Source organism: Glycine max, chromosome 9 (assembly GCF_000004515.6).
Source record: "Glycine max cultivar Williams 82 chromosome 9, Glycine_max_v4.0, whole genome shotgun sequence".
NCBI classification, from domain to species: domain Eukaryota; kingdom Viridiplantae; phylum Streptophyta; class Magnoliopsida; order Fabales; family Fabaceae; genus Glycine; species Glycine max.
The window spans coordinates 49,015,348-49,029,558 of NC_038245.2; the positions used below are offsets into that span (position 1 = coordinate 49,015,348).

At 28.1% G+C, this 14,211-nt stretch overlaps 1 protein-coding gene across 2 annotated transcripts; it reads left to right on the top strand.

Moving 5' to 3' along the window:
* The first annotated feature begins 1,706 nt into the window (after window positions 1-1,706).
* On the top strand, window positions 1,707-7,595 carry LOC100802858 (65-kDa microtubule-associated protein 3). 2 transcript variants are annotated; one of them, XM_006587823.4, is made up of 13 exons: window positions 1,707-1,844; window positions 2,364-2,451; window positions 2,589-2,786; window positions 2,888-3,133; window positions 3,373-3,582; window positions 3,666-3,821; window positions 3,953-4,112; window positions 4,461-4,585; window positions 4,665-4,752; window positions 5,366-5,439; window positions 5,605-5,679; window positions 5,800-6,046; window positions 6,747-7,595. In XM_006587823.4, exons 2-13 carry the CDS (start codon window positions 2,377-2,379, stop codon window positions 7,160-7,162), a joined length of 2,070 nt encoding a protein of 689 aa, XP_006587886.1. In that variant the 5' UTR covers window positions 1,707-1,844; window positions 2,364-2,376; the 3' UTR covers window positions 7,163-7,595. The 2 variants fall into 2 exon arrangements, with proteins under 2 accessions (XP_006587886.1, XP_006587884.1); XM_006587821.4 differs by having other exon boundaries at window positions 6,714-7,594.
* The last annotated feature ends 6,616 nt before the right edge of the window (window positions 7,596-14,211 follow it).

Genomic DNA, 14,211 nt, shown 5'->3' on the forward strand with positions numbered 1-14,211 from the left:
CATGCTTATTAAGTATTACCTATTGTATTTACGTCCAGCGGAATGCTCAAAGTACTTTGAACATAATAAGTTTAGCAGGTCATGTACCAGCTAGTAATTTACATAAAAAAATAGAAAATCATAATATTTCTTAATTTTATATATTCACCTTTTTTTCATTTTTAATTTGAAACTGTTATAATCTTAGAGTGTACAATTTAATTTGTATGTATTCATTGGATTTTTTATTTTTATTTATCTCTAAAATATATTTTAAACTAAATGAATATTTAAAAGTTATAAAAGAAAATGGTTCAAATCAATTACTGGCATTGATTTTGACCCGTTTTGAATTATTTCCTGATGCCTTTTTAACCTCTAATTTTTCGAGATGCTGAACTTGTAGTCCGATCAATCAATATTTTTTCTTATGTTTGATTCATCTAAAATAAGCAATTCACTTTCACATATGATAAATAATTTAAGTGTTGATGAGAAAACAATCAATATTATTTTTTCATCTAGAATATGTAACAATCAATATTACATACTACCAACATCTTATATTTTTTCATCAATACTTTTTTATCTATATTATTTTAATAGTATATAGATTATTTATTTTACCCTTTTTCATCAATATTTTTTTATCTATATTATTTTAATAGTATATAAATTTAAAACTCGTTTAATATTGGAATTGCTGAATATCAACTTTTAGAATAAACTCATATTTTAATTATCAAACATATATGCGACATTATTTTTCTCTTAAAAAATAATAATGTTTTTGTAATTATAAAAAAATATTATTTAATTTGGTTCTAAAAATAAGATTAATTTAACCCCCGAGTCATCATCTTAAAAAAATTAACTCATCAGTCATTTAATTTACATTAATTCTCAATCTCCTGGTTCGTATCGTACATTAAAATTAATTTTGTCTTCACTTTTTATGATCGAGAGGATAAATTCACATTAAAAACCAAATCATTCTTACATGACTGAAATAATAATTTACCTTTTTTTAGGCAAATGAAAATTTACCAGAAATTCCAACTATAATTTCTTAAATTTATCAAAAAGAGAGGCCTTGATCTGTAAATTATAAAAATAAAATCCAGAAATATTTTTAAAAAATCTAATTTACACATATTTTTCCAACAATACGACCTCCATTATTACAGGTAAATATTTTGATTCTCTCATTTTATTTTATTTTTTGGAAATGAAACTTAAGCTATTTCTTCAAATTTAAATATTTATTTAATCATTAATACAAATTAATTATAAACATTCAAGCATGATTAATGAAAAATAATAAATAGTTCACCGTTGTAAAAATAAGAAATCAATACATTTTGTATTTTTTGAAATTCAAAATGATCCAGGCTATTATTGTCCAGAGATTAAAGTAACGCTCACTGGCCACGTCAGCAATATTCGTGCCTTCTTGCTGACGTGTCAACATCTGGTTTGATTTCGAAGCTCGAGAAAACGGCTCTTCCCCCCTCCCTGTTTGGATTCCCTGCATTTGAATTTTCCACGCATTTACGAAGTTAGTGAATGGTAACCGTTCAATTTGATCCGACGGCAGATTTGTTATATCGTAAATTGGAGTTAAGACACGCCTTCAAGATTATAGCCTATCCAACGGTTCATATTCTCTGATTGCATAAATGCATAAAAATTCCGACTGCACTAGAATCGATTATCCGGTTTCCCTCCCAAAACCGATTTTGATTGTCACACTTTTGCCCCTTCTCACTCTCAAAAATCCATCTCTTCTTCATTCTTCAAATTGCATTCCAATTTCGAAAACCCTAAAAAAATCCCAATTCTTTGTCTCCGTGTTGAATCTGAAGGTCTGTTTTCCTCAGCAATTTTTAAGATTCAGCTCTGTTTTGTTTTCCAGAAAACGAATGGTAAAAGAGAAAAGACACTATTTTTGTTTGTAACAATGGAATTAGAGCATTTTCAGATTTACTGAAATATTTTATATGGAATTTTTTATTTCTTATCATAAGAGAGATGAGACCAACATTCTTTTTGCAGTAGCAAAGGACTATTATCATATAAGGGAACCATTGTTTCATTATGTGTGTACTGTGCAGTGTTTGTACATATGTATATGTATATGTATATGTGTATGTGTATGTGTATGTATATGTATATGTAAATGCATGAGCAAAGAGTATACTTGTGCTCATTCTATCCGCAAAAGAAATTTCTCTTGTTGTTTTGTTCTGTTTATTGTTTGCCCTCAGAGTTTTAAGCTTAGATTTAATAGGAATTTTCCATGTTTGATGATTGTATTTAAGTGAGCATATATATTTTATACATTTTCTGATATTCATTTTGGCTTTTTGTTTTGTTTTTTTCAGCATACTTGTTCCTATGTACAGCAATCGTACTAGCAGTCAGTTTGGTCAACAAGAAACAACATGTCATTTGTTGCTAAAAGAACTCCAGGTTCTGCCCCTTATCTAATTTGTCAAGAATCTCTCTTTTTTATCATGTTCCCTTCCCTAACAGCTTCTTCTGGAGGAGTAGAGGACTTTGGACTAACATTAGTTATGTTCTGTTTGCTTGATCCTTGTGAATGGTAGATAATATGGGATGAAGTTGGAGAGTCTGATTCTCGAAGGGATGCAATGTTGCGGGAAATTGAACACAAGTGTCTGGATTTGTATAGAAAAGAAGTGGATGAAGCCAAACTGTGTAGAGCACAAATTCAGCAAGAAATTGCTGATAATGTGGCAGAAATTGCTGGCATCTGTGCAGCAATGGGTGAACAACCATTGCATGTAAGTCTTGTTGGAACTCCAGAATTGAGTGAATTAGCTATTTTTATTCTTGGCCACAGGGAGATTTTACAGTTGACAAACTTTTATTGGTGTGCCCTCAGTTTGATCCAAAGTCTTGTGGAAGCTTGAAGAAAGCACGTGAAACAGTTGTTTCACAACTTGAGGAGATGCGCAAGCTGAAAACCAAAAGGAAGAAGCAGTTTTCAGAAGTCTTATATCACTTGAAGAATATTTCCAGTGAGCTTTATGGCTCCATGGTGGCTAATGCATATTTAGAAGAGAACAACCTGTCTTTGAAAAGACTAGAGGAATTACAGAAGCAGCTACTTCAATTACAAAATGAAAAGGTGATTTCTGTCTTTAATCCTATATTATTTTTTGTCTAAACTTTTGGTAGACAAAAACGCATATTGTTCATGATGTGTTCAGGAATGGTGCAATGTAGTGTGACTTGTTGTTAATGCTTGAGTAAGTATAGATGAAAAAGTGATATTTTGTTTTCTTCTAGACATATTCTTACAATCTTACCCTAAGAAAGAATAACTTCCATAGGTTAATATCTCTGATTTTTCTTGAGTTATTGCAGGCCAGTCGACTGAAGCAGGTGTCTGACCAACTGAACGCTCTCAATTCATTGTGCTTGGTCCTTGGTTTGGATGTCAAAGACAAAATTTGTGAGATTTGCCCCACTATGGTTAATTCCACTGTGACTAAAGATGTCAGTGACAATACAATAAAGAATTTGACATCTGAAATACAAAGTTTGAGAGAGGTTAAAATACATAGAATGCAGAAGGTCAGCATTCTTGTTCTTATCCTTCGTCCTGTCAAATACAGTTTTATTTCATGTACCATTTCTCACTTTACATGCTGCCTCAGCTTCAAAGTTTTGCAGCTGCGCTATTAGAGATGTGGGATTTGATGGATACACCAATGGAGGAACAGCAGAAATTTCACCATGTGACCAGTAAAATTACTGCTTTGGAATCTGAATTTACTGAGTCTAAAATACTTTCAATTGACTCCGTTATTTACGTGAGTTTTGTTGTCTTTGACTATAGTCTTCGTTCTGTTCTTCCCTTTCACCTAAATTGAATTTGCCTCAATTGTATTGCAGTTTGCAGGATTTATTATGTAATTAACTGGATGAGTTTTACTCCTTGCAGCTTGAGAAGGAAGTTGAAAGGCTTCAAGTACTTAAATCAACAAAAATGAAAGAACTTTTACGGAAAAAGAAGTTGGAGTTAGAGGAAATATGCAGAAAAACACATCTGACTACACAAACAGTTTTTCAAAGCCAACATTCACTTGAGCTTCTAGACTATGGTAAGATTTTCCATAAGTTTTTGAAGATTGCTGTTAATTAAAGCATTCTTCATTTATTGTATAATGATTCCACAGTATGCGCAATCTTAATTTAAAGCCTTTAAAGATGCATGTTAACTAACCAAGGCATAGGCCAGTCACAAGATCGTCTGGTGATAAATAGTCATGACCAGAAGAACAATGATATGGCTATTAATTAAAATTTCTTCCATTCTGACATATGCTATTCATAGGATTGCTTTAATTTTTTTTATTTCTTAAGTATTTTACCAGTTTGTTGTTGTATAACAAAATGTGTCATGCATGTCACTAGTTGTTCTATCATTCATTTTGATAATCACTCTGCAGATCAAATTGAGCACCTAATTACTAAGACAAAAGAAGAAGCTCTTAACAGGAAAGAAATCCTTGAAAAGGTTGAGAAGTGGTTGGTTGCATGTCAAGAAGAAAGCTGGCTGGAGGAGTACAATAGGGTGATCCAGTGTTTCTATTGACATTATTGGATATTTCCTTTTTTTTGCTTTATCTTTTTTAATTACTGCGGTTTTTTAGGATGATAATCGTTATAATGCTGGAAGAGGTGCGCATCTTACCTTAAAACGTGCTGAGAAGGCCCGTGCTTTGTTAAGCAAAATTCCTGGTGAGTATTCCTTTAACATAATTAGTTCCTAAAATATGCTACTATCAATTTGCAGTGGCCTCTGGAATTTGGTTCTTGTTTTACCTATTAAAATTTTGATAGGTGTAGTACCTAACACCAACTGGATGTGGCCACACCCCATAAAGCCCAAAGTAAGAGAAGGGGGTTGTCATAGAAAAACATTGTGTAATTGATTGAATAAGATGGAGATACAAAGAGCCCATTGTATATTTATAACAAGAGAAGAAGGGAGCTATGCATACACTTTCTAACTAAATGGATAGGAACCTAACAAACTCAATAGAACATAACTATTGTCGACTAATACACGGATGATATAGTTACGACTATTGCTAAACTAGCTTAACTCTAGTTTCTATTATTATGATAAGCTAGATTTGGATTAAATATTGACAATGTGACGTGGTGAAGTATAAAGTCAGCGTATTAACTGTATTCGGTTGTTTGTCTATTTTTAGTTGCATTATTCTTCTAGTAGTTGTGATAATGCAAAGGAGTATCATACACCAAGTGGAGTTAAATTTTTAGTATCTGAATTGTGGGCCTCGTCTTCATTTTCTCATTTCTTTTAATTTGTATGTTATTGAAACAGGGATTGTGGAGACAATAATTTTAAAAGTTAAAGCATGGGAGAAAGAAAGAGGACAAGAGTTTATGTATGATGGAGTAAGTATTTTTAACAAAATCATATGTGCAACTTCTATGAATTAGCCTACTAGATTTTATGAAATTTTGCTTAGGTAGACTTTCTCTTGGTCTTGGAAAACTATGTCCAAAGTATCACATTTCATAGCTTTTAAGGAATTGTTTTTATCATGGATGTGTGTATAGAGCCGGCTACTTTCCATTCTTGAAGACTACAGCACCTTAAGGCAGGAGAAAGAGAATGAAAGGCAACTACAGAGGGTATGAACTATGAAGCATAACATTCTTGTAGTTAATTACATAGTAGATGGTATGGAATTTTCTTTTAGACATTTCTTTTGTTTCTACCCATTAATTGTTTTTGTTTCATATTAATTTTAGGATCAAAAGAAACTTCAGGGACAACTGATGGCCGAGCATGAAACACTTTTCGGTTCAAAACCCAGCCCAGCATTTAAAAGTGGGTACAAGGTTTCCAGATGTTCAACAGGAATTCCAAGTATCACAATGCTTCAGGATCCAAGACATGCCTCTCTTATTCACCAATCTAATAAAAAGGGTAATGTTACCAATCAGAAAGGCTCCATCCTTCGCAACAAGAATATTTACCATTCAACTCAATCCTCAGGTATTTAAAAATTATACTGTGCCTGTGTTTTATCAGTAAATATTTATTTTTGTTGGGACATTTTCCCTTGAAGCTATTTTTAAGCATTTAAAAGTGGTCATTTTTTATCATAAAGATTAAACTGTATTTTCAGTCCCTGCAAATAGAAAAAAAATTCTTTTTTAGTTCCTTAAAAAAATTATCTTCTTTTTATCCGTCATTTATAAAAATGTGTCGAATGTGTTCCCTAATAGTCCCTGCATACTTGACACATTTCCGTAAATGAATGAGCAAAACGAAATATACTTTTTATTAGGGACTAAAAATGAACATTTTTGTTGTGTCGAAAAGATGAACATTTTTCTATTTGCAAAGATTAAAAAATATTTAATCAAAAGTAGAAATTTTTTCATTGAAAAGTATAATAGTGCATTCTATTCTGATTTTCAATGCAATCTCAACTAACTCTTTACTTATTAATTCTTTAATTAGTCCCCTTACACACTAGTAAGTAGCAAGACCCTTAAGCTTTAGTATCATGAAAGAAAGTATATTTACTACAACACTTCTCTATTTATGACACAACGAATGTTTTGTGTTCCAAATAAAGCTTACCTAGAAAGGTGCACAAAATCAAAACCTTTTTTCTTGCGTTTAAATGCATGATGTCAATGGAACTTTTAAGCAGGAAAGGATAACTCTAAAGCTATTGGTCATTCAGTGAAGCTGAAGAAGACTGCAAGCAGTGCAGAAAAGGGCACTGAAATTCAGTCATCATTGACTAGGAAGCCCCTCTCTCCTGTTTCTCCCGCAGTCTTGTCTAAAGCCAACATATCAAATTTTCAAGAAGACCATAGAAAATCACAGAATGTAGCAACACAGCAAAAAAGTCAAATGCTAACAGCAACTCCACCCTCCAGGCCATATATAGCTGGAGATGAAGAAAACATGACCCCAAAGAATATGGCACTTCCAGTGCCTACCACTCCTTTGACTTCAGTCCCTATGCTGACTGCCATTACCCCAGACAGTGTGTATTCTGGTCCTACTGCTGCTTCAAAGACTAGTCAATCATTTGAATATTCATTTGAGGAGGTGAGAGCTGGTTTTATGCTACCTAAAACCTATGCTCAATGATTCACAGTTTGGATAGGAAGTTCAACAATCAACACATGATTGTATGTTTGCTGACCAATTTTCTGCTTTGAAAATTGCAATAACAACATTGTGAACTTTTTTGTTGTTTGAGGAATACTGGTTTGGGTCTTCATTCAGCATAAGTGTGTGTTTTGGTTGAATCTTGTTCAAACTTCTTTTTTTTCTTTAGATTTACTACATTATTGATAAAGTATTTATTAATTTTATCATTAAGATTTTCAAACTTTTTTTTTCATTTAAGAAATTTGAATATGCAACTAACTTAAATGATTTTGTAGTTGAACCAATGACATGTGAGTGTTTCAACTTGATCCATCTAATTAATACTTTGATTTAGTCCAAGATACCATGTAAATGGGGCTCTTTTCTTAGGGCCACATGGAAATAGATTGATTGATCTAATTTTTTTTAATATTTTTATTTGCTCGGCTGTACCTAACCAAGCCTTCTAGTTCTGCTACTGAGTAGCTCTTATTATAAACTTTTGAACAAAATGTTAACATACTGATTTAAGAATTTAAAAAATAATAAATTTTATTAGAAAATATTTATTACATCAGAAATGTAAAAATAGAATATTTATTAAATAAATTAACTATTTTTTAATATTTAAATTAATATGCAAATTTTAGTTTATTTTATTTTTTCTTCATTTTCAATTAATTCGATCGGGACCCCATTAGTTGATTTAAGAAATATTATAGTCGAGAAGTCTGTGCCCAATTTGTTCTTTTGGGTCTAAAGTCAGTCCCAATAAATGCTATCAAAATAATACCAACCATGTTTGACCATCTTTTATTATTATTTATGAAAATACATTTTTTACATTATTATATATTAATAAATAGTCCATTTTTATAATTTAAAAAATTATATATATATATATATATATATATATATATATATATATATATAAAATAGGGGGTGGGGGGATATTATACGAATATTGGCGCATATAGTGCATATATGACATTAAAAATATTTTAATATGAATGGGTAAGTGACTCAGGTGACCCAATATTATTCCTTTATTGATATGATCATAGCTTTGGATTTCCTGTCGTATAAAGTCGTTTCTAATCTTCGCGAATGTCGGCTGATGTTTTAGTTTTACTGTTTCAGACTTTCAGGTTGAGAAATCAGTATTTAAAGAGAAAACAAGTTATTTACTGATAAATTTTATAATCACTGTCTTAAAACTACGTATCGAGTTTGACAGAGGATATAATTTGGATTTTTCCATAATATATTTTTGAGAATCAATGAAAAGTTGTAGACATAAATAGTCTTGACAATTAATCTCGTAGTTAATTTAAAGAATTAAAACTTATTAAAAAAAAATCAGAATCTCTTATGATGGTTATAAAAAAAAATGTAATTGAACCCATTTGATTCAATTTCTTTGGTAAAAGAGTCATTTTTGAAAGAAAAATTCGCTTTTAATTTTTTCTTTATACATTTCGTTTCAACTTTTCAAAATAATCAAAAGTTAAAAAGAATAAAAAGTCATATTAAAATAGAGAGTTATGTTAAATAATTTCTCATAAAATAAACAACTTTTTCAACAAAAAAGAAAATTATAATTATAAACAAACAGAAATTATCTTCTGCTTTTTTTGAAATATCTAAAAATATAACCACTAATGTATTTTATATGAAAACTATTACTTTTATCTGTAGCATATTAGTCCATTATTACTATATACCAAAAACGATGCAATTGTTATGTTACACTGTTCGAAAGAAAACACTTTTATAAAATGAAAATTAAATTTTAAACTCAAATTTAGAGTAAACAAATTATTTTTAGAAATAAAAGAATCTTACTTTTCAAAATAACTCTTCTATGTTATTGTGACATCGAAATTTAATATTAAAAGATTGTTCGAATTTATCTATCATTATTCATTAAAGGACAAAGCATGTATATTATTTTAAAAAATAAATCCGGCAAATTCTTTAATTAAGTAGCATTTTATTCTCACAAAATACAGATAAGAAAGAGTGATGGATACTTTGAAAATGTGGGTGGGTGGGCCCAGTATAATCATGTTGGGTTTTGACTCAACAGAGCATGTGCAGAACAATATCCAGAGGAGAGGAGATAAAGTGACCCTAGTGTGTGAGACTCACTAAATGCCAAAGAAACCTAAGACAAGCTTGGGTGTCCGACACGTGTCACAAGGACTTTATTTATTGGTTCTTTGTAGAAATGTACCTACACTACACAGCCACACTTTGTTGAATTTCAACCCATTTCTATTGCAAACAAAAGCAAAAGGATCAATTCTTTATTGGTAAAATCTTATCTTTAAATCATGAGCTTTGAAATGAATTTTGAGGCATAGTGATTCCACACTCGATTATAAAGATAAGTGCATTGAAAATTGGCAATTAATTTCTTGAGATATTAAGCTCACTCGATTTTTTAATCATTGTTTTATCTATTAGAAAATTATTAAACAATATGAATACTTTATAAATTTAAAAATGCTTTCATCTATGACTTCTAACAATATTTAAGATATTATTTATAAAAAAAACTTGAGGTTTAAAATGATAAAGGAAATAAAAGATGATGTCTGGGGAATTCTATGCATAATGTTTGTGTTTGGTCTTATCGACCATTAACATAATTCTATGATTTTAACTCTAATTTGGAAAAAAATTTAAAGTACGAACTAAAGACACAATCTATTATTTTTATGTTTGAAGATAAGTTAAAGAGGAATAGTCTTCGTGGATAAAAATTAATTAAATAAGATATATAAATGTTATAAATTTAATTATTTTTAATTAATAATATAAATTTTTTATATATAATCATCCATAAAGGAATGTTTGTTTCATGCATAAAATTTTTAGTCTTATAGGAAAAAACTTTATCCCACATTTATTATGAAGCAATTAAATAATTAATCTCGACTCTATTTTATTTAGGGGTAAGTCATAACCCCACCTTTAAGCAATACTTAATCTCGACAAAGGAGAAGGAAATATTTATTTCCTTGAAATAATAATCATGTAATATCCTATACGAATCACATCAAAATAAGATGAATCAAAATATTGTGCATGTATAAAACTATCAAGTTAATTATGACTTAGAGAAATTAATTAGTATTATTTATATTAACAAGGTGAATCTATTTTTGGATAGTTTATTAAGAATTATATTAATAAATATGTTTAATTTGAAGTAATTATGAAATGAATGAAGCATACTAAAAATAATATAGATAAAAAATTATTAAAAATAAAGTAATTATTATGAAATGAATGAAGCATACTAAAAAATAATATAGATAATTTGAAGTAATTATGAAATGAATGGAATAATTATTAAGAATTTTTTTAAAAAAACATGTAAATAAGAATAAAGCATACTAAAAATTTGACATGATGATTTGTATGGACAATCAATGATTAAAAAAATAATCAGGTTGATTGTCAAGATATCAAAAATGATTATGTTTAAAAGTGTTACAAATCATTTTTGGTAAGTAAAATTAAACATATACTGTCTTTGCTACCCACTATCACAATTGGACCATGATGGGTTATAGTGACCTACCTTTTTTGGGCCCTGGTTTTTTGAACTATTGTGAGTTGTTAGTTGTTACATACATTTGTACATATGTAATTATTATATATTTTTAGAAAAAATATCAAATAAATACATGTTTTTAATTATTCTCATACATATAAAAATATCTCCAACCATTTTTAATAGGTAATCAAATATTTTTTTTTATAATATACTCAAAATTAATATTTTCATCTTTTATTTCTAAAAATAATATTTATGAGACTAAAAAAATTACACATAAAATAAATATTTCCTAAGTGATGAATCTTTATTCATCTTTAACCCAAAATTTATAAGACCATAAAAATAACTTCCATTATCTTATAAAATGTGTTATATTTTCATTTTAGAAATGTGAACTTTTTATAACATGTAACCTTTTGTTTGTCTAAATATTTTTCTAACATGTAACATTTTATCTGTCTAAATATATATAACATCACATTCACAGTAACAAGCGTCTAAGGTATTTTTGTAATCCTTTAAAAGAAAAAAGATATTTTATAGTTAAATATTTTTTGTAAATGAATATAATCTTTAACTAATTTATTGACTCAGAGACTAATTTCACTAATAATATGTTATTATTATTAATTCAAAAGAAATTTTACATGCCATAAAAATATTCTTACTTGTACTGATCTTTTGAAATTGAAATAATAATAATATGAATTGACATATTAAATTTGTTGATGAAATGGAATGTCTTAGCCTTTTTCTTTTCTAAAGTTAAAAAATAATTTTCTCTTTCTTTCACGGATAAGGTAAGTCAATTGGTCATTCCCAACAGAGGAGCCACCTGCTACAATGACAAATGTCCACTGTCACGTGCCAATGTATCCTTTCAGATTTCAACTAACAGGTAACATGCAATAAATATATCATCTTTTTTTGTTTCCCTTCTTTATTAGATCATGCAGCTTTTGTTTAGATCATAAATAACTAATATTACCTAACCTTACCCCTATGTGATGTTATCTACTGACTACAAGTATCAAACAAATTATTTTTTAAAAATAAAAAAGTAATGTAACAAACTTGGATATTGCACGTTGCAGGTTTTAATTAAAACACTTACAATTTTCTTTTTTCTAACCAGTGAAGTTACTTTTGCAAGAAGTATCGATTAATTTTTATAAAAAATTACGTGTGAACAAAAGACGAGTCACTATATGTGTTTGAAAATGCCTCAGAATAATATCAAATGGGAAAAATGCACTTTCTTATGCAAAAATTACAAAACAGCATGAGAGTTGCTTTTGTTTTCCGTTAAAAATAACACAGACACAAATACACTCTCAATCGATATTTAAATTCTTAATCACTTAATTAAAGAACACAGACTCTTATTATTACTTAAGTCAATTTAGGAATTCTTTTAACTTTAAAATAGGTTAGTATAAATATACTTTGAATTTTTAATCTATGTAAATGCAAATATGACATAACTTCATTTTACTTTTAATTTTTTAATCATTATGAAGTAAGTTGCCTGCACAATTTTTTAATTATTTTTAATAAAACATATTTGTAATTACAAATTATTTTCGTAATTTAAAAAACAATAAGAAAATCTAATCTATAAAAAATATTAGGATTTTATTAATCAATACCCTTAGGGACACTCAGAGCATTAATTAAAAAATTTAAATAAAACAATATTTATTATGTAAATCATAATATAACACAAAAACATCATAAACAATATGATCTTTTTCCTTTCAATAAATTTTCTTATCTTAACGAGCATGAGTTAGTAATCTCATAAATTTATATCTGATTGTTACTCTGTTATAACTTGAAATTTTTAGATGTGCCTTTGGATGGAAGTGCGAATCATACAGACATATAATTCACCACCATCACCCAAATGTGCAAAAAGGTAGGTTGTGTTAAAAGGTTAAAACTTATTAATTTTATTATTTACAAATATAATTTTGAGATTTTTTTAAAAAAAAAACTACAAATCAAATTTGATAAATTAAAAGGCATAAAAACTTAATTATGAAATCAGAAATAAGATTAATACTAAGAATGTGTATAAAGACTTACATTAACAATTTGCTAATACCTTTCCTTAAAAAAAAACAATTTGCTGATACTTTTTAGCTAGAAAAGGAGCATAATCTGTATCAAAGGGATGGAGACAATTTTTCTAAGAAGTTAATTGAGGATACTAAAAAGTTTGTGCTTTAGGACTAGTTGGTTTAAGCGTGTTTTTCCAAAAAAATGTTTTTTAATGAATTAAACAATTTTTACTTTTTTTTATTATGTTTGTCAAAATTATTTTTAGTTAAAATAAGTAATTTTTATTTATTAAATAAGCAAATCACATTTTTTTAAAAATTACTTATTTTTTTTTAATTTAAACAAACTCACCTTAACATATATTTAGTTAAACTCATTGAAAAAAGTAATTATTTTTTTCTTTATTTCGAGAACTTTTGGAAAAATAAATGATTACTTTCTTAAAAAAATGTAAATAAAAAGTACGGTTAACATGTGAATCATTGTCAATTTTAAAATTTTAAATCATTGACCTTTATGTCAGTCTCTAATTTATATTATTTTTCTTCTCCAAATATATTTTAAAATAATTAACATAAAACATAATATACTTTTTTCCTTTGTAATGTTTTAATTATAAAACTCTTGACATTCTAATACACATATAAAGGATGACAAAATGGATTGGACAACAACCTGTTAAACTTCTTTTTTTCAAGTTGAAGCTTTCAATGCATTTGTTTGTTTTGCTTAACTTAACAAGAGATATTAAGATTAAGTTTTAAATATGTAGTTGTATTAAATATTTTAAAAAATAAATTTTTTCATATATCTAAAACAAAATACCAAGAAATTAAATACTAATATATATAAAACTAAATACATATAGATGAACCACTGAAGATTGATAAACTACGTTGTCATCATCAATGAACATACTTGTGGCTTAAACTAAAAAACAATATATGCATAAATCAACTACGGACTCTTACTCTTAATGAAAAGTATGATTGCCATCAATGGAAAGTACTTGTGGCTCAAACTAAAAAACAATATATGCATAAATCAACTATTCACTCTTATTTTTAATTAAATATCTTAGATTTGAGTTTAAGATATATAATTATATTAAATGCTTAAATTATTTAAACGTGATTATTTCTTTGTAGAGATATTTGTGATTTAATAGAAAAAACTAAATACTAATTTATGTTTTTTTTTAAAAAAAAGACAAAAAGCGGGTTACCGGCCGCAGGAAGGTTGGTCATCTAACACCGACTTGCATCCATATATGGAAAATCATATTAGTATCTCATAATAATAAATAAAAAAGGAACAGTTATGCGTGTTTTTTTTCCCTCTAAAATCTAAATGAGAATACTTCTTATTCTTAAAAAAAAGTTTACCATTTTAGCCACTAATTATAAAAAAA

What these genes read in the sequence shown, in the direction of transcription:
- LOC100802858 (XM_006587821.4), top strand. Translation starts at nt 2,377, where the DNA reads ATGTACAGCAATCGTACTAGCAGTCAGTTTGGTCAACAAGAAACAACA. An exon ending in AAGAGTTTATGTATGATGGA is followed by an intron (nt 5,440 to 5,604) that starts GTAAGTATTTTT and finishes ATGTGTGTATAG; the next exon opens with AGCCGGCTACTTTCCATTCT. An exon ending in CCATTCAACTCAATCCTCAG is followed by an intron (nt 6,047 to 6,713) that starts GTATTTAAAAAT and finishes ACTTTTAAGCAG; the next exon opens with GAAAGGATAACTCTAAAGCT.